Source organism: Dermacentor variabilis, chromosome 3 (genome assembly GCF_050947875.1).
Source record: "Dermacentor variabilis isolate Ectoservices chromosome 3, ASM5094787v1, whole genome shotgun sequence".
Classification (NCBI taxonomy): Eukaryota; Metazoa; Arthropoda; class Arachnida; order Ixodida; family Ixodidae; genus Dermacentor; species Dermacentor variabilis.
Genome location: NC_134570.1, coordinates 149,909,774 through 149,936,721, shown reverse-complemented (window position 1 = coordinate 149,936,721; position 26,948 = coordinate 149,909,774). Strand labels below are relative to the sequence as shown.

At 43.7% G+C, this 26,948-nt stretch overlaps 1 protein-coding gene across 1 annotated transcript in view; it reads right to left on the bottom strand.

Moving 5' to 3' along the window:
• Nucleotides 1–239: 239 nt before the first annotated feature.
• Nucleotides 240–26,948, bottom strand: part of LOC142574258 (astacin-like metalloprotease toxin 5) — a 58,964-nt gene continuing 32,255 nt past the window's right edge. Inside the window, exons 3-6 of the mRNA XM_075683387.1 lie at nucleotides 22,361–22,427; nucleotides 14,056–14,176; nucleotides 1,404–1,579; nucleotides 240–624 (exon numbers count right to left, since the gene is read on the bottom strand). Coding sequence (XP_075539502.1) covers nucleotides 398–624; nucleotides 1,404–1,579; nucleotides 14,056–14,176; nucleotides 22,361–22,427 — 591 coding nt within the window. The 3' untranslated portion in view covers nucleotides 240–397. The remainder of the gene's footprint in view (nucleotides 625–1,403; nucleotides 1,580–14,055; nucleotides 14,177–22,360; nucleotides 22,428–26,948) is intronic.

Genomic DNA, 26,948 nt, shown 5'->3' with positions numbered 1-26,948 from the left:
ACGAAAACTTTCATTGGGGCCCGTATTCACAGGAAGCTTCTATGCAGTAATTGTTCTCATGCTGGACATGATAACAAATGCAGCAGACCAATGGCAATAAGCACTTACAAACGAACAACTTTGTGAGTACGGCCCCAGATGCCTGTGGCATAACGCCTACAAGAGGGAAGACTTAGCGTGAGGCTTAGGCTTGCAGATGAAGCAACCTAAACTCGAGAATTCGACAATATACGTATTTAATTAGGGAGCGACCCCCAGATAACACAATGAATTTATTTTTGTAAATTATAGAAGACATCATAGCGCACTCTTTCCACGTACTTCGTTCCATGTTCATTTTATTCAAATTATTTAGAATTCAATGTCGACAACTACTCCTTGACGCTGGCCTGAGGCGCTAGTTGGGGCAGTTGTAGAGGATGTTAACGCTGAGGATATCAGTGTCGCTTAGCCCTGTTTTGTCGTAGACGGGAATCAACACCGTTCCGTCTTTTGCCGTCATAGTGGTTAGTCCTTGTTCACGGGCGAACGCATGTCCACCATATAACATGACCGAATTGGTGTCGAAAGGAACAAAGTTGTCGTGTTTGCCAGGGTGCAACTTTTGAAACTGGGATTCGTACTCTGCATGAAGAGAAAATACACACATATCAGGAAGCGAAAACACGCTCGAAACGACGTACTGCCATCTCGTACAGCCAGTGAAATGTTACCATTGTTTCAAAAATAATCACAACTGTAATAAACTCTTAATTGCAGCCAGAGTTTAAGATGGCAAGCATTACACAAAATCTAAATTCTAACTCTCAACTTACACAGGAGAAGTTTCGCTTATTCGACACTTGTAACAGACCAAACGAAAGCGCACGCAACAACGTACGTCTTCATTGTCACCAATTTAGGATGCAAATCATGTTGAAGTGATCGCACAATTTGATTGTGAAGCATGAGAATTAAATTTTGTCTAAACAATATTCTTTAAGGTGAAGCCTAGTTGGTCTACACCCTAGTGTATGTGTACGTCACGTACGTATGAGTAACGTCTCTCGTCCAATTGACATTATGGTCCACTGGTTACGCACGCATTCTGAGCCAACACTCCAGAACGTGTAACTGTCACCCAACGGATTTAGTGTAAGCAAGAAACGCATTAAGATATGTGCCCTACTTTCCCCTGCGAAAATTATACATCACATCCGTTCTTCTGACCCAGAGATCAAACAGATGGAGGAATTCATGTCATGCTCGTTTTATCCGCTCCTGCAGCTTCCGCGCCAACTCAAGCAATTTTGACGTCCTTTGGATTCAAGTAACGCGTTGGATCTGAGTGTTTTCTTTAGTGTTGATCCATGTGACCCAGTTGACAGAGTATTCTGAGAAACTTTTTGTCCACTCGAACTTACCGGGGTCAATATTTTCCGTGATGATGGTGATGTACTGGTCCCTGTCTGGCCGCATCTGCTCGTGGAAGAATCCGACTACGTGGAGAAGCTCGTGCTCTATAGTGCTCAGATCAAGGCAGCCACGTCCGAGCGACACTGGCTGTACTCCGCGGCGCTGACCAACCCCAGCATAGCAACTGCAAGACATCACTCAAATAAACCACCGAGAAATGAACAGGGGCTTGGGGCATGTCGGGGGGAAAATCTTTGTGTAGAATTAGCAGTTCACGATCGCCATTCGGATAATTTTTCTAATGCAAATGTTTTTAACAATTGTTATTGCGTCGGTAGTCCTCAGCGTATCTGCTCATGCTGTACTTGTCGCACACATGACACATGAAGAGCCGCTTCCCTGAACGCTCTCGAATGAGACATTTTCTCACGTAAGGACATTTTTTCGACACGGACCAGGCAGCATAAATTATGAGCGAAGTACATATAAAACTGAGAGCCCATGTTCAGAAAAGTCTTCGTAGGCTGTTCGTAAGAGGAACTCCTGGCCGATCATGCGATTGGACATATCATAAGGAACAGAGAAGCGCAAGCAGAAAACTGATCTTACCATCGAAAATATTTTTGAGTTGGGCATCAGGGTCCTCACTAAGAAACTAGTGCTACACTTGAAGTGTTTGTAAGAGTAAACGCCAGATATTTGGGATGTTTGACGTAATATTATTGAATGCAGTCAGCACTGGCAAGCAGAATTTACAAAGGAACAGCATTGTACATTCGGCCTCGCTCCTACTAACAACAACACCCGAACGTGAGACCGGTACGGCATTCGCGATTCTTCTGGGATAGCAATTTATGCTAAAATTGAGGAAACAAAATTTTACGCCACAGCGAACGAACTACCAGGGCAATGATGGGCATAGATAGACATTCTTACGATTTCGCATGGTGTCGCTCGGAAACGACACTTATGTTATTGATTCTTGTCGTTCAACTTTGTTGTTTGCCATTCGCACTACGTTTCTTTAGGAAAGCGGAGCCCTCTAGTCTGACGATTAATTCTTTCACTACTACGTTATTCTGAAAGCATAATAGTGTCTCAGCTATATAAATGCATGTCACTGAATTCAGATTACATTTGTAGCTTAACGTTTGCCGTGTATGATTGTTTTTCATTCTTAATTCGAAAGCGTTAAGAGGAAGCTTTAGCTCGGGCCCAACTCCGATGCGGCCTATTCAAATAGATGTAAAACGCAAAAACGTTTTTCTGAGATAACCCTGGGACCGATTTTAATGAAATCTGTTGCATTTGAGAGAGAATGTTAAATTCTAGTGACTGTTGGAAGCGTAATTTCGATTTAGGGCCTGAATTTCGCTTAAAAGATTTTCAAATATTCAACAGTTTGAAAAAGGTAGAAGTACAAAGTTTACGAATTCATAGCTCTGCATCAAGAAAAGATATCGCGGTTATGTAAACGGCAACCGTTAGATCATTCAAAGCGGACAAATTCGATACGTCATTTTACATCTTACGTGAACTTGTTAGGTTGTTTACAGGGGTTCTCCAAAAGCTGTATTTACATATTACTAAATGTTTTCAAATTCATGTGTAACACATCAGTGTTGCCCGCATTGGATGTACTATTAGATGCAATTCACAGAATTGTCTTGTCATTTTCGGTTGCTGAGTTAAATAGTTGAAAAGTTGATAGTTTCATTTTTTGAGAATTATCGATGTTTGACCATTTTTAATAAAAAATTAACGATCTAAATCGAAAAGTCAAAACGAATAGTCACTAGATTTTACGTTTTTCTTTTAAATGCAACAAACGTTGTTAAATTTGTTGCATTGGTTGCCGAGAAAAACGAATTCTCCTTTTACATGTAATTAGATAGGAGCACCCGAGCTAAAGCTTCCTCTCAAGGACTACGTGTGATGAAAAATCCGGCGTCGACGTCCAGCGCCGGATGTCTCCTCGACAAAAAGATTTACGAACCACGCATAACCGGGCCTTCCATGTGGTGCAAGGAAGTTACTGAACTAATTTAATTTCACAAGCTAAAATACGCAGAAAAATCGTAAAGTACGACTTACACGCAACCTACGGACATGATAGCGTCGAATTGTAACTTTAATATATGAGAAAACATAATTTTGTTTCGCAAAAGTTGAAAGAAACCTTTTTTCCAGCGTTTCTACCATATATGTATACCGGCCACGGCGTCCGCCATTTGCGCGCGCCGGTGCGCGAATATCTTGGAGGCCATGGAGCGGCACGGCCGGTTCCTTCCGACACCTCCAGAAGGCGCTCGCCTTCGTCGCATCGCGGCACACGCTTGAGGCCACGTTTCTACCAGAAAGCGCGCGTTCGTGCATAGCGTTCGCCACCAGCTTTTCCCAGTAAATATTAAGTTTATATACTCTGCAGTTGCCGGGAAGCGTTAGAAGCAGTAAGGGATCTTTGAATGCTGTCGCGTTCTACTCTTAATGGGGAAGCTTAGGCGTCCTCTAAATGTTTAAACAGTTCCTTGAACAGGTATTGGTAAAAAGCTTGAGCAGAAAATTGAGGCTTCGTGAATGAGAATAATCAGTGCCACACAACATATTTTCTCTTGTCAAATTCTATTTTCTGAAGTCAAATTCACGTAACCACCGACGCAAGCATCGGGTGGTAACCCCCTAGCGTTGCTTGAAGAACCCAATTAAACGCGCTGCTCGTTTATAGGAGGTCGCGTGTTTCTTTCTTTCAAAGCGAATATCATTGCCTACTAAGAACAGCTTTTATAGTCTACTTGGCTGAGAAAAGTCAAAGACGACTCTCAAGTGGAGAGCATAGTGAAAGTAGAAAACCGGATGAGGAGGGCGATGCCAGCGTGTGCGATTGATCTGATTCCCTTTACTAAGCTGGCTGTGACTGGTCCAATATTGCGCCGGCGTGCAACGGAAGGTTAAAAATGTCGCTAAAACGGATTCTAAGCAAAGAAGAGTTGGCAGAAGGATGTTTTAAATATGCCGAAAGCGCTCGATAATGTTTTTGTGCCGCAAAAACGTTTATTAAACGCACATAAATCCATGCTCCACGGCAGATTAGAGTAGCCAGTGCCAGAATGATCGGCTGACAGCCATCTTCTATTCCTTTCGGTTTAGGGCAGTCTCCGGCTATTTAGGAAAAATTAGGTTTTGATCGGCATATTAATGTGTATTTAAAGCGTACACGTCATTTTGACGAGGTGAGTTTTCGTGGTGTAGTGACATCGCGTGACAGACAGGCGAACTGAGGAAGCCCGAAATTTTTGACCAACAGAAGTGGGCTAATACCGAAAAAGGCGTTGAACCAGAAATAATAATTTTTGTTTCTTTTGGTCTGATCATGCTTAATCAAGGTCACATATATGATATCAACCATGGCGTTTTGCAGTTTTCGTGATGCCGCGTGACAGACAAGCGAATTGGGGATGGTGCGAAAATTTTCTGGCCCTTCGTGGAGGGCAGATTGCAGAATTGAAATAGAAAAGTTTGGAAAAAGCCCTGCGTTATAGTGCCCATCGTCTGCGCAAAGGCAGTGTCTCATTCAATGAAGCTACGACGCAAGAACGATCATTGCTAGTACCATAGACACTCGATGAAGAAATCCTGCGTAGTATTCGCAACAAAATCCAGCGGCATAGCCACCTGTCGCACTGCAGAGTACAGGGGTGCCCGGTTTTTCACGAATATGTCGCAACTGTAGTTTATAATAAGGGTAATGTTCGCCCTTGTCGAGTGCGACCTGCGTAATTATAAGAACCTCCATTTAGGTTTTGCAGCCACTTGTCATTTCAACCATTAAACGTAAGGTATTTTATGGCGCTGTCAACAGATATAGTGGTTGCTGCAGGACGTCTGTGAAGCGTTCAAAACACCCTTTGCTCGAGAGAAGTCACACGTTTCCATCATATGCATGGTATCCGCGATGATTGACCCACCGCATTTCATACAACTAAGCACAATGCTGTTGTGTCATCATGGTTCACCAGCGGCATCCGGCCTGAGCCCGACCAGTAAGTAACTCTTGAAGAGGCAAATACTGCCTATATAGGGCTCCTGAATAAAATCTGAATACATTAGCACAGCCACTGTTCTGAGAGAATCTTGTTTGTGGTTGCGCTTTCCTCGGCGCTGTTGGGTTGTTTCCTTGCCGTCCTGATGACACTGTCTCATGTTTGCTACTGCGCGTACTAAGGACATAGAAATAAAAACAACAAATACGGCATGTGGGGTTGCGCACACCATTGAATATTGTCAGTTCCTAAACGCAAGCAGGTAAAGAACAATGTGTGCATGATTACTATTAGTTAAAACCTATGCGCGCAACTCTTTGTAGCATTGTGGGAGGGTATCTTTCTTCATAGAAGAAGGCCATTCAGCCCCTGTGACATGCCCTGGCTTCGCGCTTGGACAAATGTTTGTCATCGTCAACTATATCGTGTTAACTGCAAGGAACATTTCTTATGTGATCTATAGGCACAATTGTTAGCGAACGAACTATAACAAAAATGAGTTTTGATTGTCGACAGAATGTCTTTCGACTTCTTGTAGACGACGTTGCCTTTCCACAAATTCCTTCGTTCGGGGATACTAAAGCTACAGACTGTCTGTTGAAAAAGGTGATAAGGCTTCTATTTGTCTTTATCTACTCCCAATCTATAGTCGGTGTATGCAAAAAATTCAATAAGACGTAGGTAACTGTTGTCTACTTCGGTACCTATAGACTGCCTGTAGAGAAGAGTCAAAGCCCTATCCATTTATTATGGTTCATTCTTGCTCTATAGATAACAGTCCATAAGCTGTTGATTATTTTTGTCTGCTTCCAGTCTATAGATTGTCTATATAAAAAAGTTGGCAAAGTTTCTAATTTTGTCTACTCCCATTCTATAGTAGGTCTATAGGAAAAACTCATGAGGTGCTTGTTTCTTTTTGTCTACTTCTCTATACACTACCTATAGACAAAAGACTATACAGTCTCTTTATACTTGTTCAATCCTTGCCTATTGGATTTCTATGGATGACAGTAGCTATAGTGTCGATTATTTTTGTCTACTTTCGGTTTACAGATTGTCGATAGATAAAAGTTTCTAAACCGCATATTTTTTGTCTCTTCGCCGTTTATAAGTTTGCCTTTCACCAAAGCCGTTAAATTGTCTCTTTCTTTTTGCATATTTTAAGCCTATAAGCCATCTATGTACAAAGCTTATTCGGTTGCCTATTTCTTTAGGCAATGTCCACTTTATAAGATGTCTGCAGGCAAAAGCTAGAAACGTTACCCTTTCATCTTTGTCATTCAATTACGTTGTCCTTAATTATTATATTACCAGATGATTTGGTGTTTTAGGGCCTGCTTGCAGATTTTCATCCAGGATTGTACTGCTTTTCAACATGGAAGCTCTGGGGCATCCTAGTCTGGAATGCATCACCGATGATGATTTTTAATTGCGAACCCCACAGAAGGGGAATATAAAAGGTGCGTCACGTAACTTGAACCAAATTTTAAATATATGCAAATGCCGCCTATCGGGACCGAGCCAAGGTAATGTTTGCCGTCGCTTCGAGATACTCAAATTATTTTTACATACGGCTTAATCAGATAATTAGTCCTAATGATTATTCAACTTCTGGGTTGTTATAATTACATCGAAATTGTCAGAGAGAATTCTACAGCAATATGCGAAACTCCCGACACAGCAGTGTCTTGTTCAATACATGCTACATAAAATGGTTTCTCGACGTGAAACAAAATCGCGAATACACGCAAAATGCCCGCGCCACTGGCCGCTCGAGGCGCTTTGGGTGTCAAGCCAATCCGATCGGAATGTTATTAATGGCAACTTTAGCGACAAGCGGATTCAAAAACGGCATCAAGCTAAAAGCATCGAGACTCGCTTGTAGCTGGCTATGAAGAACTTATGACTGTGCGATGAACCGATGTCGCGCATTTGGTGTGCGCGTTATGTGTCGTCTGATTCTCAGCTACTTTTTATGTTGTCCTTATATATCCGCTGTGTCACTAACATCGGGTGGTTTTTCGAAGACTGATGTTCTTAACTACAAACTCATCAAAAGTTCTCGTTCACTTAAAATGTACGCCAAATCATCTGAGTTCACCTAGATCTTCGCAGGTGGTATGGCAGTGCGGCCGAGCATATGTGTAAGTCATTACTATATTGATTGCTTTGAGATATCACCAGAATAGACAAATGTGCACTAGCATATGTGCAGGTATACCATTTGGCAGTGCGCTGTATGATATTCTGCAAATATAATGTATTACTCATCGTCGCTGGCGATAATAAAAGCGCCTTACCTTGCTCCTAACGGGTCTTACAAACAGTGCATTCATCCAAGTGTGCGTTCAAGCTCCATACGATAACCCACATCGTTTCTAATACAGCGCGACAAACCGTTTCCTTCCTCCGTGACATATACTGATAAATGGAAAAGCCACCCGTTTCGCGTGCACGTCACGCAGATAAAGAGAGAAGGAAAAAATAGAAAAGGTAAAAGGTCATCGGACTTCTCGGAGCGCGCATGCGCTCTTCGTCCTGAGCGCTTGTGCATGCGCAATGGCATCAACGGGGCGCGCCATCTGTCCGCGTCAATTTGAATTCTAGAAAAAAAATACGGGGTATTACGTACCAAAACCACTATCTGCTTATGAGGCACGCCGTAGTGGGTGACTCCGGAAATTTGGACCAACCGGGGTTCTTTGACGTGTCCTTAAATCTGAGTACACGGGTGTTTTCGCCCCCATCTTAATGCGACCGCCGGGATTTGATCCCGCGAATTCGAATTCTCAGTGACGGCGTCAGGCACGTCTACGCTTGTTGCAGCGATGTTTGGTGTCTGCCTGCACCTTAGTGTCTGTGTATTCACGTCTCTTTCCTGGCATCACACGTCAACTACACTGAACGGTATGATTTAGCAAAGGTAGTTGCCGTCAAGAGCTCAGGATTCGGTGAACGCATTTCTTAGAGCCAACCGGCTGCCTGTAGTGTAGGCGACTCGGGCATAGTCTCGATTTGTCGTTTACATGTTTTGAGTACACGCTCTTCTTCTCGCTTCTACTATATGCAACGTCTTGCGCCAAGCGATCGCTCACGCTCGTTGATTCTACCGTCACACTGGATGTCCGGAAAAAAAAGAAAATACACCATTATTTTACCTGGATGCTGTGGAGCCACTAAGTGGATTGTGTGTGTTGAGCAGCCTACTGTGCGTACAACTCGTTTCGTGGCGCTCTATCGGGTCACCATAAACGATGCGCTGCCTGAGCAGCAAAATCACAGTGACTCGCTTTGCGTATATGCCTCGCAATGGTGTTAGCGTGACGAATCTTCAAAAAGAGTGGCATAGTTGAATAAATGCTAGCGAACTCAGATGACAAGTCGTGTTTGCGGGAATCTATCAGCAGTGTGTGCGCTGGCCTTTTCGTAGGGCAAAAGTAGCAGCGTTTATGCGGATCCAGGCAGCCAATCTAAATATTCGCAACCGCCAAAGCTTTCGGAGTACGAAACGCACGATAGGCTCAGTAACTCCCAGCTTCGCAGCTAAGCCGAAAGAAATAGAGAACAAATCAGTCGAATTTGGAAAGAACAGCGCCAACTAAGACGAGCACGAGAAGGAAAACGGCGCAGGACAAGCGCCAACTTCATCTCTCTTTATTCGCCGGAAAGTCAGCAAATATAAGGAAAATCACAGACATGCGCACAAGGACCATAGTGCATCATCTGCCAAACCATTCAAGATATGACATCTCGTTTTTAAAGAGGGTCACGGAAATATCACTAAAACAGTTTTTTCTCTCTCTTCTTGATATGGAATGCCTCCAAAACCACGCCTGCCTTTGTACCTCTGCTTCTGCCAAGAATATCTAACTCTTGGAACCGTGGTTCACACTTCTTGCAGTAGATGCATTGTTTCCGTGCCGAATGTTCTGCCGCCCGGTCACACGCAGTGCAAGTTGCGCAATGTTGCGAAAGATGTGCACCGCCTTCTTTCAGCGATCGCACATGTTCAGCTGCACGGTCATTCACGCATCTTGGTGCGCATCATGAGTGCCCATCTTGCACGACATTGGCCAACTTGCACTGCGTGTGACAGGGCGGCAGAACATTCGCCACGGAAGCAATGCCTCTACTGCGAGAAGTGTGGACCACGGTTCCGAGAGATTAAGATTCATGGCAGAAGCAGAGATACAAAGATACGTGAGGTTTTAGAGGCATTCCATATAATGAAGAGAGAAAAAAAACTGTTAGTGATACTTCAGTGACCGTCTTTAAAAAGGAGATGTCATATCTTGAACGGTTTGGCACATGATGCATTATGGTTCTTCTGTGCATGCCTGTAGTTTTTTTATATATTCGTTGATTTTTCGTTGAAAAAAAGATAGATGAAGTCGGCGCTTGTCCTGTGTCGTTCTCCCTCTAGGGATCGTCTTAGTTGGCGCTGTTCCTTCCTAATTCAAGTATGCACCATCTAGCCCAAATGAATGTTGTTCTGAATAAATTAGTCACTCGCGGAAGCACCGTTTACACGTTTCAAATCAAGACATTGAGTTCGACGATACTCTGATGATGTTTTTTTAGGGCGGGCGGGGGAGAGTCTCTTTTTGAACAGTTTGGCAGCAGGAATTATTTTCCTGACAACCTGAAAAGCGTTAACACCTTCGGATGCTTCGCCTTTCTGCAGTTTACCAGCTATTATTCCCTGTTTATCAACTGGTTTTATAGGTAGCTGCTGGAGCAGAATCGCATTCTGGTAGTCGTGCATGGTATCAAGTCCTTTCTGTGCGTCATAAGGGTTGCGATTTTCCTTATTCTTTTATCAAGTGCCATCGTCTCGCACAGACTGTATACTACATGAGCTGTTCTAATAAAGGGCCAGATTATCCATTTGGTGCCCTTGTCTTAATGTATAATGCCCAAATTATCCAAATAATTTAGGGTGAATTCAACTTGTTCTTACAGTATCAGCACACTGAAGAGATTGCAACATGTTTTAGTTGATATGTAACCTTACGAACACACCCCACTCCTTAGCATTCAACTGAAAGTGTAGCAAATATTGCATTCATCTTATAGTGTGAGAAAGAAAGACGCTGCAGTCTGTTCTAAGCAGAAACAAATTGCAAATCTCTACGTGATCGTTCAAAACTGCAATTCCTATTCTGAGCATCTTCCTTCTGCACTGGCGTATTTTATTACCAGCCGAAAAGTGTACAGCTCGTCCAGACGTGTACCTTTGTTTCAGCAATTATTATAGGAATCATTTGGCATTCTCGTATTTTTTCTTATTTTGAAAAGTACGCTATATGTCATATAAGCATGTCTTGAAACGTATCGTTGCTGGCACCAGCGGCCACTACTGTTGTCTAACAGCTCATCGTAGTGTAACAAGAATAAACATTATAATTCTAGTGATTCTTATCAGCATGAAGTCTTTAGTCAGAGGTAAACTAAATTTACTAGAGACATAAGTGATGGCGGCAAATCGTATATAAAGCTACTGATGAACCGCAAAAAAGAATACTCATTGAATATTTTCCCTCGCTATGTTGCACTTGCTTTGCGTCCGAGTCTTTTTGTGCCCTTGTCCTCCAGGCTGCGTTCGTGCTGCCATGAATTACGAACTTGCCGAAGCCCTTGTCAGCTTTCTTAAACAATGGATTCAATTCAGTTTAATCTGATAGTGCAACTCAAGTTACTGACGCGTTATTCGTTTCTCTAAAGCATATGGAAGGGCACTAACTTGGCAAGCATTAAGCCACAATATTCTTTTATTCAACTAAAACTGCTGGTGCCATAGACTACCAGTGAATTTCCATGAAAACAGCCAGGGAAGGCTTGGAAAGAAATCAGGGAATTTGAAGACGTCAACATAGGTATGCCGTTATGGTATATTCCATACAAGGTTTCCAGATAACCTCCCAATTAAATATATTTTTAAAACATTTCACCTGATAACAAATTCAGACAAATTGGTACCATTTTCTCCAAAAAAATTAAAGTGAAGCATACTGACTAAGCATTTCTTAATAAATTAGTTTGCGTTATCTTCAATGCGGGCAACTAAAGCGTTGTTGAAGTTTCTGCAGGACAACAACCTAGACGAGCGGTTGCAGCACGGCCACTGTCTTACATACAAAAGCAATCACCATTTTACTTATCGTCAGCACCCATTCGTGTACTTTCACTCCCCTTCCCTCTTCCCCAGTGCAGAGTAGCAGACTAGAGCGCACTAGCTCAGGTCGACCTCTCTGTTTTTCCTGTCAATAAGTTCTATCTATCCATCGTTAGCTAAAAGCCTGGAACCTCGAAACCTCAGGAAAAATACTCGTGTTTGAGAGCACCTCAAATAATTTACTGTGATAGCATTCATTTGAACAGCAGTTCCAGTTTTGTTTCTCTTGAGGTGCATATGCGTCTTGCTATGACACAGAAAGTGCTCACGTGGTATTTCTGGTGTTCATGTGGTATACCTAACTAGCAACCGTGTCAGCATGTCCTAGAGGCCTCATTATCTATAAGAAACTAGGAAATTACCATATCAATACAATTAATCCATGTTCCTTCTGTTCAAGTTTTGACCAATGATGTTTTCGTTTAAGAATATGGCAAAGAAATTTTAATGTGTAATAATGGAAATAAATTACAAAATTCAGCATGATACTATCAATACTTCATTAACTCTTCTTAGCATATCATTCTACGCGGGCACATTTAATTACTAGCCAACAAGACGTGCAGGATGTCCAACAGGGTAACCTTGTTTTCGCAATTCGTATAAAAATCAGTTGGGATAAGTACATTATTGTGTCATACATGAAACTGTAATAAAAGGAACATACTGTTGCTTCAGCATCAGCAGCAGTTCTGACTGTGTAATTGTTTATCGCACCATAAATGACGCATTGTGTAATGGTACAGATTTGTATTGATAAACAGCCATGAGTCATAATTAACTTAAATTAAGCATTTCCCTACGTTGTTATAGCAAACATATTAAGCTGCCTAATGAACGTAGAAAGCACACACAGATGCTAGATTTGCCTCACATTGTTGCATCTACTCATTTGCAGCATTGACTTGCAGCGCCTTTGGAACGAATGACGTGAAAATCAAGGCCAGCCTGGCGATCAAGCTTGCAAAGTCTTTAAATAGCCTCTATCGATCGTAGCACAAGACATGCATTTTAATAAATTCGTATGTTATATCGTGCAATAAACAGTTATTTCAATATTGGTGTACTTGTTTCTGTTATCGCAGTGCATGAGTCATTACTATTGGAATCGATACTATTTTAATCTGTTTATGCAACATATGAGAGTGCAGCTGGATGAGGAGCACTATTAATCTATTAGCATTAATCCATAAGTACAGATGAGAAGCAACAGGTACACATGCATAACATACACAGAAAAATTTTTGCCACCATATATAAATAAATTTTAACTAACTTGTAGATACATTGCAGACTTCACTCAAGATCATGTATTGTATGTAATTCTAATATTTCTTTAATGTGCATATGCAGGAATCCTTATACAGCTTTAAATCAAGATTCACGGCTACATGCATTTCGCATTTTTTGGCTTCTTGCATCCGCATGCATTTTTTTTCTTTGAACAGTTTGCTACCTATGCTCCCATACGCATAGTCGATACAATAAATGTTATAGACATTTCTAGCAAACTCCTTATTAACAAGCCCCAGCAGTGATGTTTATATATCATCAAAATAAAATTACCTGACGAATCATAGTTGTCGAAATGTGGGCTATATAGCTATTATATAAGGTGTCCCAGCTATATCAGCCAAGCTGGTCTATGAAAATAAAAAATAAAAATATGGTTCATGATACACTGTTATGGAAAAGACCTATAGGCCTGACCTCTTATACCTGAAAACCATAGGTCGTAATATCGCATCTCATTGCACTGTCTTCCTTTAATATCATTCTTCGTTGAACAGCTTCGCTAAATTTGTGTTAGCTGAGGCACCCTGTATAGACAATAGTGGACAAAAAGTGTAAGTCTAAAATCTGTATATGAGCTATAGGCTGGTCTATACTAATTGTCTATACGCAGTCTATAGATCACAATCTGCAATAAGTGTAAGGCCACAAGTCCATATACAGATCATAGCTTGGTCTATAGGAATAGTCCATAGATAGTTTGTGGATATTTACCTATACACGTTTCATAGACCTTAGCCTACGTAAGTAGAACTACCCTTTTGTCTATAGACATTCTGCAAACATTAGTGAACAAAAGCGAATTTTCAATAATCTATATACAGTCCATATTCGGTCTATTCTCAGACATTTTGTAGACTGGTCTACAAAAAGTGTAAGGCCATAAATTCTAGACTGCCTATAGACTACTGTAAAGAAGTATCATTGAAAGCCTGTTGACTTCGGGGGGAAAGATTTATAAACTTTATATGGACTTTCTACGAATACTTTCGTGAGAGGTTTTAGCGGCTCCTAGCTAAAAAAGCTAAAATTCGACTAAACGAGTCCCTGATGTGGATGTTATCTGTAGATTTCTTTAATGGGGTGTCGCGCATCTGCACTCACTGGCAGAAGACGCGACCAAGCACCAAACGCTTCACCACAACTACTCACCCTTGGCCGCTGAATATTCTGATGTAGTTTTTCTCGTTGGTGCGTTCAACAAAGCGAACGCATGTTACGTTCTCTATCGAGTCCATGGCTTTCCTAATTAACTCATATTGATTTTTCAACTCTGCAATAAACAACAGTACAAAAAATTACGGAACCATTGAAACTTGGTAGGTTTGGTACGTTAAGAATACATTGAATGGCCTAGTTCACCAGATACTAATGTTCGACCATAGCCTTAAGGAGGAATAAATAGCTCGCTAGGGAACTTTAAATGCTAATGCGTCTGATTACAGAAGCCGGTCTCAAGCCGGGTAGGCTCTTCTAAACACTGATATCTTCTAGGAATTCGCAATCGCAGGAAGAGTTGGTGTGATATTTGTCGTCGTGCTGATCCTGTCCGCACTATACGCGGCCACTGTAATAAAAAGGCGGTTTCGCCAATTAGTAAATGACTTAACTACACGACTATTGCATAAGTACGCGTTTTGTAGAAATCTGTTTTTCTTACCAAGTACGCGTACAAACAGAGGACTCTACGCATCGAAGGCAGTTGCGAGAACATTATATCGCGCGAAAGTAGATGGCATTATGGTATCTTGCAACCACTGCACAAGCGCGCTGGTTAAGCGAAATTCCATGGAGATTTAACGATAACTGCAAAACAAATACTTCAGCACTACGTCGCCACTATTCGAGGCACCATATCCATGATTTAAACCGCTTTTACCTCAATTCAAAGCGCTTTTCAAGAGCTCAATTGACGCACGTGCTATATATATATATATATATAAACGAGCAGAAGGGAAACCGATGGGACCAATTATTATTAGTCACGGCACACGCCTACAACACACAGTGCCACCAAGAACAGAATCGGGGAAATTATCAGCAGGTCATAGTTCAATTAAAGAAATGATAAGTCATTGGACATGGGTGTGTATGGAAAAGCAACTGGCTGCCGGTGGTATACAATCCCACGTCTTCGCATTACGCGTGCAATGCTTTTACCGTTTTCCCATCCACTTTCTGGGGTATTGATATTTGTCTACTAAAACTATTCCTTGAAGTGTTATACGTGGTGATTATTTTCCAACCAGTCATGAATATCGTCGCCGTGGAGACCAGCGAACATTCAGGGATCCTTCTGAGTGCTAGTAATGGTCCAAGAAGGTGTCCCGCCAGCAGCACGCACAATGGAAGTTGCCGTGTTGGGCTAGCGTTTATGCGACATGGCCGACGGCAGTTGATACAAGTAGCGAGCCGAGCGGAGCTCCAAGGCTACACTGAAGAGGAATATCGAGAGACGAGAGCACTGAGAACGTGGAAAGCAACCATCATGACCGCAGAGGTTACGGTACAGGTCGTCCTTTTCCATCAGCAAGCGAGCCACACACCATTACGGTCCCAAGTGAATGCAATCACTATGTACGGGTGGGGAAGACGAAATGCACTTGGAGTGCTCAAAACATATATATATATATATATATATATATATATATATATATATATATATATATATATTGAAACGTGTACTTGTTTACCTTTCTCGGCTGACAGCTTTTCTCACCGGCTAAGAAAGGCTTAACGTTGCCGCGCCGAGCAGGACGCGGCATGTATCGAAAGTTTTTTTAATGCTATCAATGGTTCTATCCGTTGCCTGTTGTCACCGCACCTTGCGTAATCTGATTCTGTGCGGGGCGCGAATTGTGCCGTACTTTTTGGAAGACGCGCGCTCACGAGCGTTTATTGTGGAACCTTCGAAGACTCTTGCATAAAACTGACGCGCTTGCCCCGCCAATCAGATTTCGACGATCGCCAACTGTGTTCGCCGCTGTTGTGCTTTGAGTGTAACTTGATTTTCTGGGCACGAGTTCACCCAATAAAAAGTTAGTTTCGTTATTCACAGTTCAGCGGCTGTTTTCTTCGTCATTACAATGTGACATCTCATGAAGATGTTTCTGTGTGCATGTACGGAATGCCCCCGTCAACACCATACGCAGAAGGCAGTACCAGCGTCGCCCCAGAATATCGAGCAAGCGTCAGGCTACAAAACCTGCCCCCGGAGCATGTACTTGTACCTGAGACAACCAGAAAGATCGTGGCCATGTCAACAACCACACGAAGCCCCAGCGTCACCCACCATGCTGTAAAAGGCCAGAGAGCCACCAAACTTCCGTGGATCATCGTTTGAAGACCTGGAAAACTGGCTGGAAACGTTCAAAAGCGTCGCCACATTTCACGATGGAAACTGCAATGACAAGCCGCGCCATGTCTTCTCCTCATTGAAAGACGCCGCCAGGATGCGGTTCTTGAATCGAGAAACCACCCTAACAACGTGGCACCTACTTCGCCGCGACTTTCTGCTCACCTTCATGAGTGTGGTGCGCAAAGAGCGAGCTCAAGCCCTGCTGAAAACCCGAGGACAACTGTCCAATGAAACCATCGCTATCTTCCCAGAAGAGATGACCCGTCTTTTCCTAAATGCCGACCCGGGAGTGTCCGAGGAGAAAAAAGACCGCTACCTGATGCGGAACGTAAAGCAAGAACTTTTCGCCGTACTGATCCGTAACCCGCCGAAGACCGTAACTGAGCTTTTCATAGAGGCAGCTACAATGAAGAAGACGGTGGAAATGCGAACCCGTCAATACAACCGCCAAGTGCTTTCGCCTAAGAGCGATATTCAAGCCCTAGGTCCTCATGAGCTCCGAGAGACCATTAGAACCGCCGCACGCAAAGAACTGCGCAGGATGTTCCCTTTGACGCAGCCTCAAGTAGCATCTATTTCTTATATCGTCCGAGGGGAGATTCAGCCGTAACTTGGAGTCTCCGAATCACCGCAGCCTCGGCCGGAAGCGATGACCTGCGCCGCCGTAGCCCGCCGCCACGCTCCCTCTCCACGCCAGGACCCGGTAACGCCGCCGTTGCGTCGGTCGTCGCCGCAGCAGCCAGCCCTCTCGTCGCCCAGCACTGCTACCCAACGCAGACATAAATGTATGTATGGTCTGCTCCACACCACCACTAGCTCTGCTACCGCCGCGAAGAAACGGGCCATGTCTACCGTTAGTGCAATTGTTGTGTTTTGGGACTGCGAGACTTCGTTGTCAACGTGCCTCGTTAACAGCTTGGCGAACCGCCTCGTGGAGCCGCCCACCACATCGCCGCAACACAGAGGAGACCCTGACGTTCCTTGCGTTCCCTGTCACCAGAACGCTACCTGTCACCGCAGCAGTAACCGCACACAGGGACCAGTACGTGGTCGGCCCGTAAGCCTGTATTCGGAAAACTAAAAGACGCAGCCGATGGAGATGCGGTTGTTGTCCGCCTAAATATCGAAGATCCTCCGCCGCCGACGACGACGACGCTTCATGTTATATCTTGACGACGTAGGAATGCGAGGCCGCCAACGTGACGGAGTCTCGAAGCCAAGGATACGCCGAAAAAGAGACTTGACTGCCAACGTACCAGCTACAGAACGTTATGTAGCCGTCATGCGACACCACGACCCTATTGCAATGCAAGACGGAGAACCACCAACCTCGATGTGCTTTTCGAGGGCCACACCATCACCGCTCAAATGTGACACGGTAGCAGACTACTCCGTCACCAGAGGACGTTTCGTCGCCAAGCTGAAGAAAGTCAAGATTACATGGGACGGCCCTGATATCCGGACAGCAGGAGGACACCTTGCAATGTCGACTGGACGCTGCACAAGAAGAGTTCCAGCGCATGACCGGACGTACACTGGGAGTCCAAGTCGAAGTCTAACGCTGTCCAAAGACGAAGCGATACTGCTGGAAAGGGCCTTAAGAGTGCTTGAAAACGAAGTCAGCATCCCACCTCGGTCCAACATGGCCATTTCCGTCGGCACCGGAACACCCGCAGGCGTAGAAGGCGTCATTGAGGGTTACCAACGTCTACTGCTCGACCGCGAACTTGGTGTCGCTATAGGGGTTGCTCAACTGCACGGAGGAAAAGCGAAAGTGATATTAAGAAACTCCAACAAGGGCACGGCGATCGCATACATCCAGAAAATTGTGGAAACCAGCAATGTGTTTATCCTCTCGTACTCCGTCGTACCTTCCTCGGCTGTCAAAGTTCAGGAACGAGCCTTGGACCTAAATCGAAGTCTTCTCTTGAGTAAGCAGCAGCGATTTAAAAGTCTCCTCCAATGATACAAAGACTGCTTTTTTGACGTGATCGTGTATTCGAGAAACACCAGTTGCAAGACATCGCATAATAATGGAAGAATCCGCTCGACCACTTCGCCATAGCTCTTACAGAATTTCGACACGAGAACGTGAAGCTAAGGCAACAAGTCGATGAAATTCTGCACGAAAACATCATCCCGCCATCGAAAAGACCGTGGGCACTTCCTGTAGTCTTAGTGAAGAAAGGACGGAACCCTGCGTTTCAGCGCCGATCATCGTTGGTTAAATAAGATCGCACAAAAAAGTATGTATACCCTCACCCAGGCATAGACAACGCATTAGATCTGATCTAAAACGCTAAGGACCTTTCGTCGATGGGTCGCAGGACTGGGTACTGGCAAAAAAATTCCACGATAAGGATCGAGAACACCGCCTTCATCAAGCAACCAAAGTAAGTGGTGCATCTTCACCTATCTCTACTTCATCACTTAGCTTGCAATTCGATGTTGTATCATCATACTTGCTGTCTTCTAGGAAAGGTTTCTTGCTCTCGGTTTTACCGTCAGCCATTATTCCTGAATTCGCCGAAGTTGATTCCGAGTTGTGGAGAACCAAACGTGCCGGCTTTATGAAGCTCTGTGATGCCTGCAAGGCCCCAGGATTTTCATTACGGCCCGTAGCATCATTCACATGGCTTGCTACACTTGGACGAGTATAAGGCTCGTGATGATGTTCTCGGCTTCCGACCACTGTAGTGGCAAAGTAAAAGCCAGGTCCTCAAGAAAGGAACGACGAACCTGTAAGGTGCCTGGCTCGCTGAATCTTCACCGACGTCTTGTTAGTCCGATCGCATACATCCTTCTACGTCTTCGATGATAACCGTAAATGTCCAAAAAACAGAAAAATCACTGCACACAAAGACAGCGATCGAACAGATACAATTCTTCTTGTTTAGTCTTCATCCACTTTCACTTCCATTCGCTTGCCTTCCTTTGTTTCATTTATTAGGCACAACTAACTTCCCCTATGTTGTCCTTGGTGTGAGTGTTTGTTGGCTTCTTGTGATATTCATGTGAAAACGGGCCCCTCGGTTAACCCCCTTTCTTCTCGTTCATTACATAACTGGAGTATCGAATCCAGCAACATTGACGCCTTCAGGTAGCATGTGTGGGTTTATTCAGCGGTTGCTTTCACCCAAAAATATCCCGTTCTAGTGACCCCTGCGGCAGAAAGAACGTTCCTTATCCGCGGCGAAGGTCTGCGAGCGGTGGTATTGGCTAACTCTCCCAGGGTTTTAGAAGGAAACATAAATACCCAAGAAAGTGGATGGGGAAACGGTGCCGCGATAGCTCAATTGGTAGACCGTCGCACCCGAAATGCGAAGGTTCTCAGATCGTTCCCCACCTGCGGCACGTTTTTTCATCCACTTTCATTTGCAATAATGTACCGTTCATTTATTTCATTTATAAAGCACGACTAATTTCCCCTGTGGTGTCCTTGGTTTCCAGTGTTTGTTGGCTTCTTATGATATGACTATATATATATATATATATATATATATATATATATATATATATATATATATATATATATATACATACATATATATGTGTGTGTGTGTGTGTGTGTAGTAACTGGACACAGAGATTCGAACCCGCTACCAACACCTTTCCGGGGCGGTCGCCCTACCGCTTGAGCTAATCCTGGTTACCCGAAGTCGTAGACCACACTGGACAGGCGTTGGTCCCACGCTTGAATGCCGTACCAGGACTGTTTTTTTCTCAGCTGCCAAACTTTCTTTCTGAGAAACCTGTCTTCGTTTCATTTGTTGTTACGGGCTCCATTCGGATACATGATAATTTTTCCCTCCACAAAACGTAATCTATCAGACAGCGCAATTAAGCTGGGCTGTTTCTCTCGTCTCTCATCCTCGTGTCGCTGTTTTATAAATGAGGGTTAACCAAGTCGCACAACTATCTACCTTGCTTGAACTCATTGCATTCAGTATAGGCATATCCTCTACTTACCGGATGGAATAGTGAGACTCTCCACCAAAATACCTTATTGCGGAGGCTGCACTGAGATTCAATGTGAGGGAAAGTGAGCGAGGTTGTCTTAAGTCGTGCTGAATGCTCTTTGGGACTTTCTGTTTAGTTCTATGTGAGAGTTCTGCTTGCGCATGAACATCATGTTGGCAATTTGCAATGTGAGAGAAGGCCCACATTCATTTCAATGTTGAGTTCTTTCACGAGCGACAGTAGCTTGCGCGAGAAGATTAAATACTCTCAGCTTTGCATTTATGAGCTCACATATGACAAATAATACGATGTCACTGAATTTTCGAGACATGTGTACTGATTCTCACACAACTGTGTTTTGCATGTCAGCTACCAAGAGAATTCGGACCTATGTAACAGCTCTGTAAATACCTCGGATGACACCACGACAGGAAGGGGCACTTGCTCTTCCTTGTGCTCGTTCCTGTTCTAGGCATTCCTAGCGCTAGCCAATTACCCCCACTTCTGTATTACGGACCAACAAGTAAAACATTATCCTGTACGTGTGCTAGCTCGTAGTGCTGAAAGGATGGAGTTGCAGTCAGGGTGGCAAGGCGACGTTTGGATGCCTTGAGTCCTTGTGTCATATCTTCTAATAAAGTTTTAGAAAACAAAAAAAAGTGAAAACTATAAAAGCAGTATTTGCGCACCCGTGACAAAAAAGTAGATATACGAATGTCGGAACCGTTTAACCAACGCCTACAACAGCCTATATACACACACTGAAATGTCTGACAACACACAAGAGGGCGGCTGCGTTAGTTTGCAGGTAGTCACGGTGTAGGAGCTCTTAGATATCCGATATTCTTGTTATTGGATACTGAGACACAAGAAGCGTTTATTACAACATGTTTATTTTATTTATTCAAAGGCAAAGAGGAGGCAAGCAAAAACTAGGTAAAATAGAGGCATCTCATGAATGCAATACCTACAAGACAAAAATTCGCGGTCTAATAACGATAGTGATGTACGCCTTCCGCACGCTTCGCGCTTTTTAATGAAATAAGGCTTCGGAGATTTCGGCGCTTCTAGCATATTTACTGGCACAACGAAATTTATTGGCATTAACTGATGGCAAGCAATGCTATGAGAAATCACTCAAGATTCCTTTAAAGTATAACAATTCTCAGGCATACGGTCATTCGGTAGTGGCTAGTATGCCCAATGTATGCTTTGTTACGGACTGCAGAAATGTAAGAATTTACATTTCATCTGCAGTGGCCAATCTTGAAGCTCTATTTCAGAACTCAGACATGCTGAGGAGCGCGATTTCCGTGGCATTTCATGTGCTGCTTTTACTTTTTCATACTTTCGAACTTGAGAAGAACTGGAAAAGAAAGTTGAACGATATTGGACGTCCAGCATTTGTCCTTTACAGTGGGCGGCGTTCCATTTAAAAGAATTCCAAGCCCACTATCCGGCCGTGCATTAAGTCAATGTCAAGCAAAAGAATCTATGTTCTTTAGCGGTGGAAGCGAAGCATTAGCCTTGCCGGGAGGTTGCAAGTAACTTGCGCCTTAATCCTTCGTTTGAAAGAACTGCAACGGTTGAAATGAAATTGTTAACGTAATAGTGACCCATTGCGACCGGCGGTACATCCACAATACATTCTGCAACGAACAATATACAGTAAAATAAAAAAAGACACCAATGAATTGTTACGCAGGAAGAATCATATTTAAGCTAGTTGACCTGATAGCAACAACGAAAATGAAATTTCTTGACACGAATGACATTGAAAATACACTATAAATCATCTTTCGCACTCAACACGCTTCAGATAATGTCAGTGTTCAGTTTTGTGCCCGTGTACTCCACAGGAGCCTCAGTGCCGTTGTCCCGAACCGAGGGGTCGCCGCGGCGCGCCAGAATCAGAGGACCAGCGTAGCGGGCTCTTAGAACGTACTGACACGTGCCGCGTTTGCACCGTCAGCACGTGCTGGCCAACTTTATTTTCCTCATCTTCTCTCATTGCCGACCGAGAGCGCCTACCTTTCGTGTCCGCGCGTAGCAGCGTCTGTGGGCGCTACACCGCCTTTCATACGTCTATCAAACTAGCATATATACACTTTTGTGCACTCTTGAGCGGTTCCAACTTACCAGAGGATATCATGTAAGGAATGGTTGCTCCGGGCCACAACAACTGCTTTATAGTAATGGCGTTCACCTGCACGAAACACAGCAAATGTATACACGGAGTGCTCCATGTTCTATTTTGATATCAAGATTGTTTCTTGTCTCACATTTGAAATGCAAAACTCTGAAAGAATACACGTGGCTTTGTCGATGAACGGGGGGCTTGATACCTCTGGTACACGAGTACTCATAAGACCATCGGTCTAGGAGACATCTACTGAAATGTCGCTCGTGTTGGGTGACACACGTAAAAGAAGTATCTCTTTTTGATAAGGGTCCCTTGTGAAAAGGGAGATATTCGAGCTCCTTCATGGTATAGCCCCTTCAAGACTACAAAATCTGACAAAACTCAATGAAAGGTTTAGAATAATTCTAGTGCTTGCAAAGACGATCTTATACCTGGAAATGACGCAATTGTTTAGCTGTGATCTGTTACCGCAGCTATGCTCTCAAACCATCGCAGCACTTGTCACAATTATAATCGGCGCCTTTATGTCATATTGGCCTTTGTCAGCTTTAGCTATCGGTGGCATTTTCACCATATGTCTTAAACGACGTAGCTTGATTCGCATGGCTCTTGTTTGACAGCGCTTGAAAGCATCACACAGTTGTTGAGCCCGATATTTTTTTCTCCATTGAGACCGATTTGTATTAAATACTTGCGTACAGCTGCCCAGCGGGAACGCTATGGCCCTTTTGCACAAAGATGCTGTTCTCTCATGATGCAGATGTTGACATGCTTACAGAGACGTGGTTGAGCAGTGAAATATTTGACAGTGAGTTTGTTCCTAAGGGCTATAAGGTCTTTCGGGGTGACCGCGACAGAAGAGGTGGGGGAGTGGCCATTTTGTACAAATCATCAATGCAACTTTTTAGTATGCCCGATGCGCAAGATATTGCAGCTGCCTTTTGCAAAGCATACATCAACAAGGTCCTCTTCATCCTTGGTGTTTTCTATAGGCCTCCAAACTCGTCTGCTGCGGTACTTGAAAACTTAAGGGAATATATGCACTGCCATGTAAAATCAGATGACAGCAATACTACTGGCAGGGGACTTTAGTTTACCAAACATTGATTGGCACACCTTTCATTGCATTCTACTCACAGTATTGATAACACAATCCCTGATATTGTACTCACGTTTCACTTACTGCTAATGGTAAATAATTTCACGAGAGTATACAGGGAGCCGTAGGCTCAATTCTGGACTTATTTGTTGTAAGTGGCACCAAACGAAATGCCATAACCTGTGAAGTCACAAACGGGATTTCTGATCGCAAAGCTGTCTTGTCGTGCTTGTCAAATGTCTACTCAGATCGCAAAAATGGTGTTCATTTGTTTTCCAATTTTTCTCGTGCTCTAGAGGCTTTCAGCTCTACTTGCCCCGACTGTGGGGCTGTTAGCAATCTCGCACACATGCTCTGGCGATGCCCCTCGTTACAGGGACCCAATCGCATCACAGAACAAGAATGGAGCTCTGCCATCCGGAGCTCAGAATATGCACGTCAAACTTGGGCGGTCCAGAGAACCCACGATGCGGCGGTTAGGCTCGGCCTCCCAGTCCCCACGTGGGAGCGTCCCGCAGCTCTGCCCTAGGGCAAAGCTTCTCAGGACCTTGTTATTAAAGTTCTTTGTCTGTCTGTCGTGCTGATGATGAATCTATTCTGGATATGCTTGCATTCTACTTCGATGACTTCACAAATAGCACTTGCAATGTATATGACTTATATCTTTCTTTTAGGGGAATTGTCTCTGAATGTATCCAAAGTTTCATTCCCACAATTGCAAAATCTTCTGTGCACCGTAATCCATGGATTTCTCGCGAGACGTTACGCTTACAGCGAAGGCTTAAAAGCTTAAAAGTGAAAGCAAGAACAAATGTAACCTTAAAATCCATTGTAGAAGGCACTTCAGAACAACTAAAACAGAAAAGAATTTGCGACAAAGAAAAATATTACGGAACGATCCTGCCTTCGTTTATTAAAACGTCTCCCGAGAGATTCTCGCGCCAAATCACACCTAAATCTTCTTCTACCAGTGGGTTCAGGATAGACGGCAAATGTGTAAGTGATGACACTGTCGTTTGTTCTGCTTTTAACAAATTCTTCCAGTCGGTATTTACCAAAGATAATGGTTGCCTTCCCAACTTTTCTATATCGCTTCCCGTTATATCTGACGTTGTCATTTCTGAGAGCGGCGTTTTTAATTTGCTATTGAATGTTGATACTAAAAAGTCACCAGGACCAGATAAAATACCAAACGCGTTTTTAAAGCGTTATGCGGAATGGTGTGCTAAGTACCTATATGTCGTATTCACCAGATCTTTACGCGATGGTTGCCTGCCGGATGACTGGAGGATGGCAGAAATCAAACCTTTACATAAATCCGGGAAAAAAACACACAGACAATTACCGACCAGTATCTCTTACATCTACATCATGCAAAATTTTAGAGCATATAATTCATAAACATATAGTAGGTTTCTTTCAAGAGCACAAGGTACTTACATATGTCCAACATGGTTTCAGGCATAGGTTTTCTACATGTACTCAATTAGTTGAGACTGCTCACTATCTCGCACAGGCAATTAATGAAGGGAAGCAAACAGATATTGTGTTCATGGATTTTCGTAAAGCATTTGACCCCCAAGGTATCATATAACACATTAATCCATAAATTAGGGTATTATATAAAAATGAACAGATACTTCAATGGATCAGAGCCTATCTTACTAACAGACACCAATTTTTCACCTTAAACAATACTTCTTCTAACAATACAGGGGTTTCGTCTGGTGTCCCCCTGGGATCCGTTTTGGGACCATTTTTTTTCTATTATTTATAAATGACGTAGTCGCAGAACTTTCAGTTTCCGTGAAACTTTACGCAGATGACTGTATTTTGTATGAAAAGATATCTTCTGTTGATGATCAGGTGCGTCTAAATAATGACCTAGCAAAGGTCACTGCTTAGTGCGAAGAATGGCAAATGTCTGTTAATTTTGAAAAAACTGTTTTTATGAGAATCACACATAAGAAAGAACCTCTTCAATTTGCATATAATGTTAACAACGTATCTCTAACAGAGGTAGGAGAGTACAAAGATTTGGGCCTATGGATAACCAATGAGCTTTCCTGGACGAAGCACATAGATACTGTTGTTGCAAATTCTTTGCGTAAACTGTTTTTCTTGAGGCGCTCAATGAAATCATCTACGTCTGGTGTTCGTTTACTGGCGTACAATTCCTACGTTCGTCCGTTGTTGGAATATGCCGTAATTATTTGGGACCCATTCACTTTAACCAATATTAAAAAAGTGGAACGTGTACAGCGTAAGGTAGTTAGGTTTGTTTTTAATTCATACGGCCGCGCGTCTGCTTGTGAGCTCATAAGGCGCTGTTACGTTTCGCCTACGACGCGCGGTATAGCCGGCGCGGATGCAACGGACGCCGGGGCTTCGTTCAAAGTGGCGGACATTTTGGCCCGTTCGGCGCCGCCGATACGCCTCCCCGCCAAGCCCGTCCAGGCATGTTCCAATGCCACGTGTCTTCGTGTGCGCGCGTGTGTGTGTGTGCATGTTGGTGCCCACGCTTGTCAAAGCGCGGCAGCCGGGGAGAGGAGCTCCCCCTACTGTGAAGCGAGGAGGTCTGACTGGCGCCGGCCCGGCGGATGCGTCACCTTCTAGTCTCAACGTGCCCGAGCACCGCCATCACGTGGCCTCATCCCGAGGCGTTCCTTCTTCCCCTCGACTCCGAGAGTATAAGAGCAGCTGCTCCCAGTCGCCGAGAGAGGCTCCGATTTCTTCTGTTGAGTTACGTGCTCTCCCGTCTCTCCACTTCGGTCGACCTGACCGCCCGCTCTTATGCGATGATAGAATAAACAACTTGTTCTGTTAGCAGTCGACTCGTGCTTTGCTCGGACCTTCGGATGCTTCCAGTTGTGCCCCAGGCCGCCAGGCCAACGCTACCCTTGGGGCTTGCGACCCATATGCAACAACGGGCGTCAGCGCTGAGGTTCCAACAGCGCAGTTGATTACCCCCGGTGACTGTGCGCAACCGTATCTGTCGAATAAAGTTCCTCTTTCATCTTGTAAACGGCCATTATAAGGTTAACGCTTCCAAGTTCTTTACTTACTCGTCAGGTTATAACACGAGACAAAGGCATGCTTTATCAATAACCCCCATCAACGCACGGAATAACTGTTTCAAATATTCGTTTTTTCCTAGGACAATAACAGACTGCAATAATGTTAATTCTGATATTGTTACCCAGAATTCCTTATCAATGTTTGAAAAATGCTTCCAAATGTTATTAATTCGTGTGCTTTATCTGCTTGTATGTTTGTTTTTTCTTGTATGTTATGTATTCTTCACCAATGTATGAAAATGCCTGCATACGTGATGAATTTTGTATGTGTTTACATGCTTGTATATTTCTATGTATACCCACCCTGCTATGATATGCTTTCAGATCGCAGTATCTATAAATAAATAAATAAATCATGCCTGAAGTATTCCTGAAAGAAGAAGCGTCCTAACGAAACGCTGTCATCGA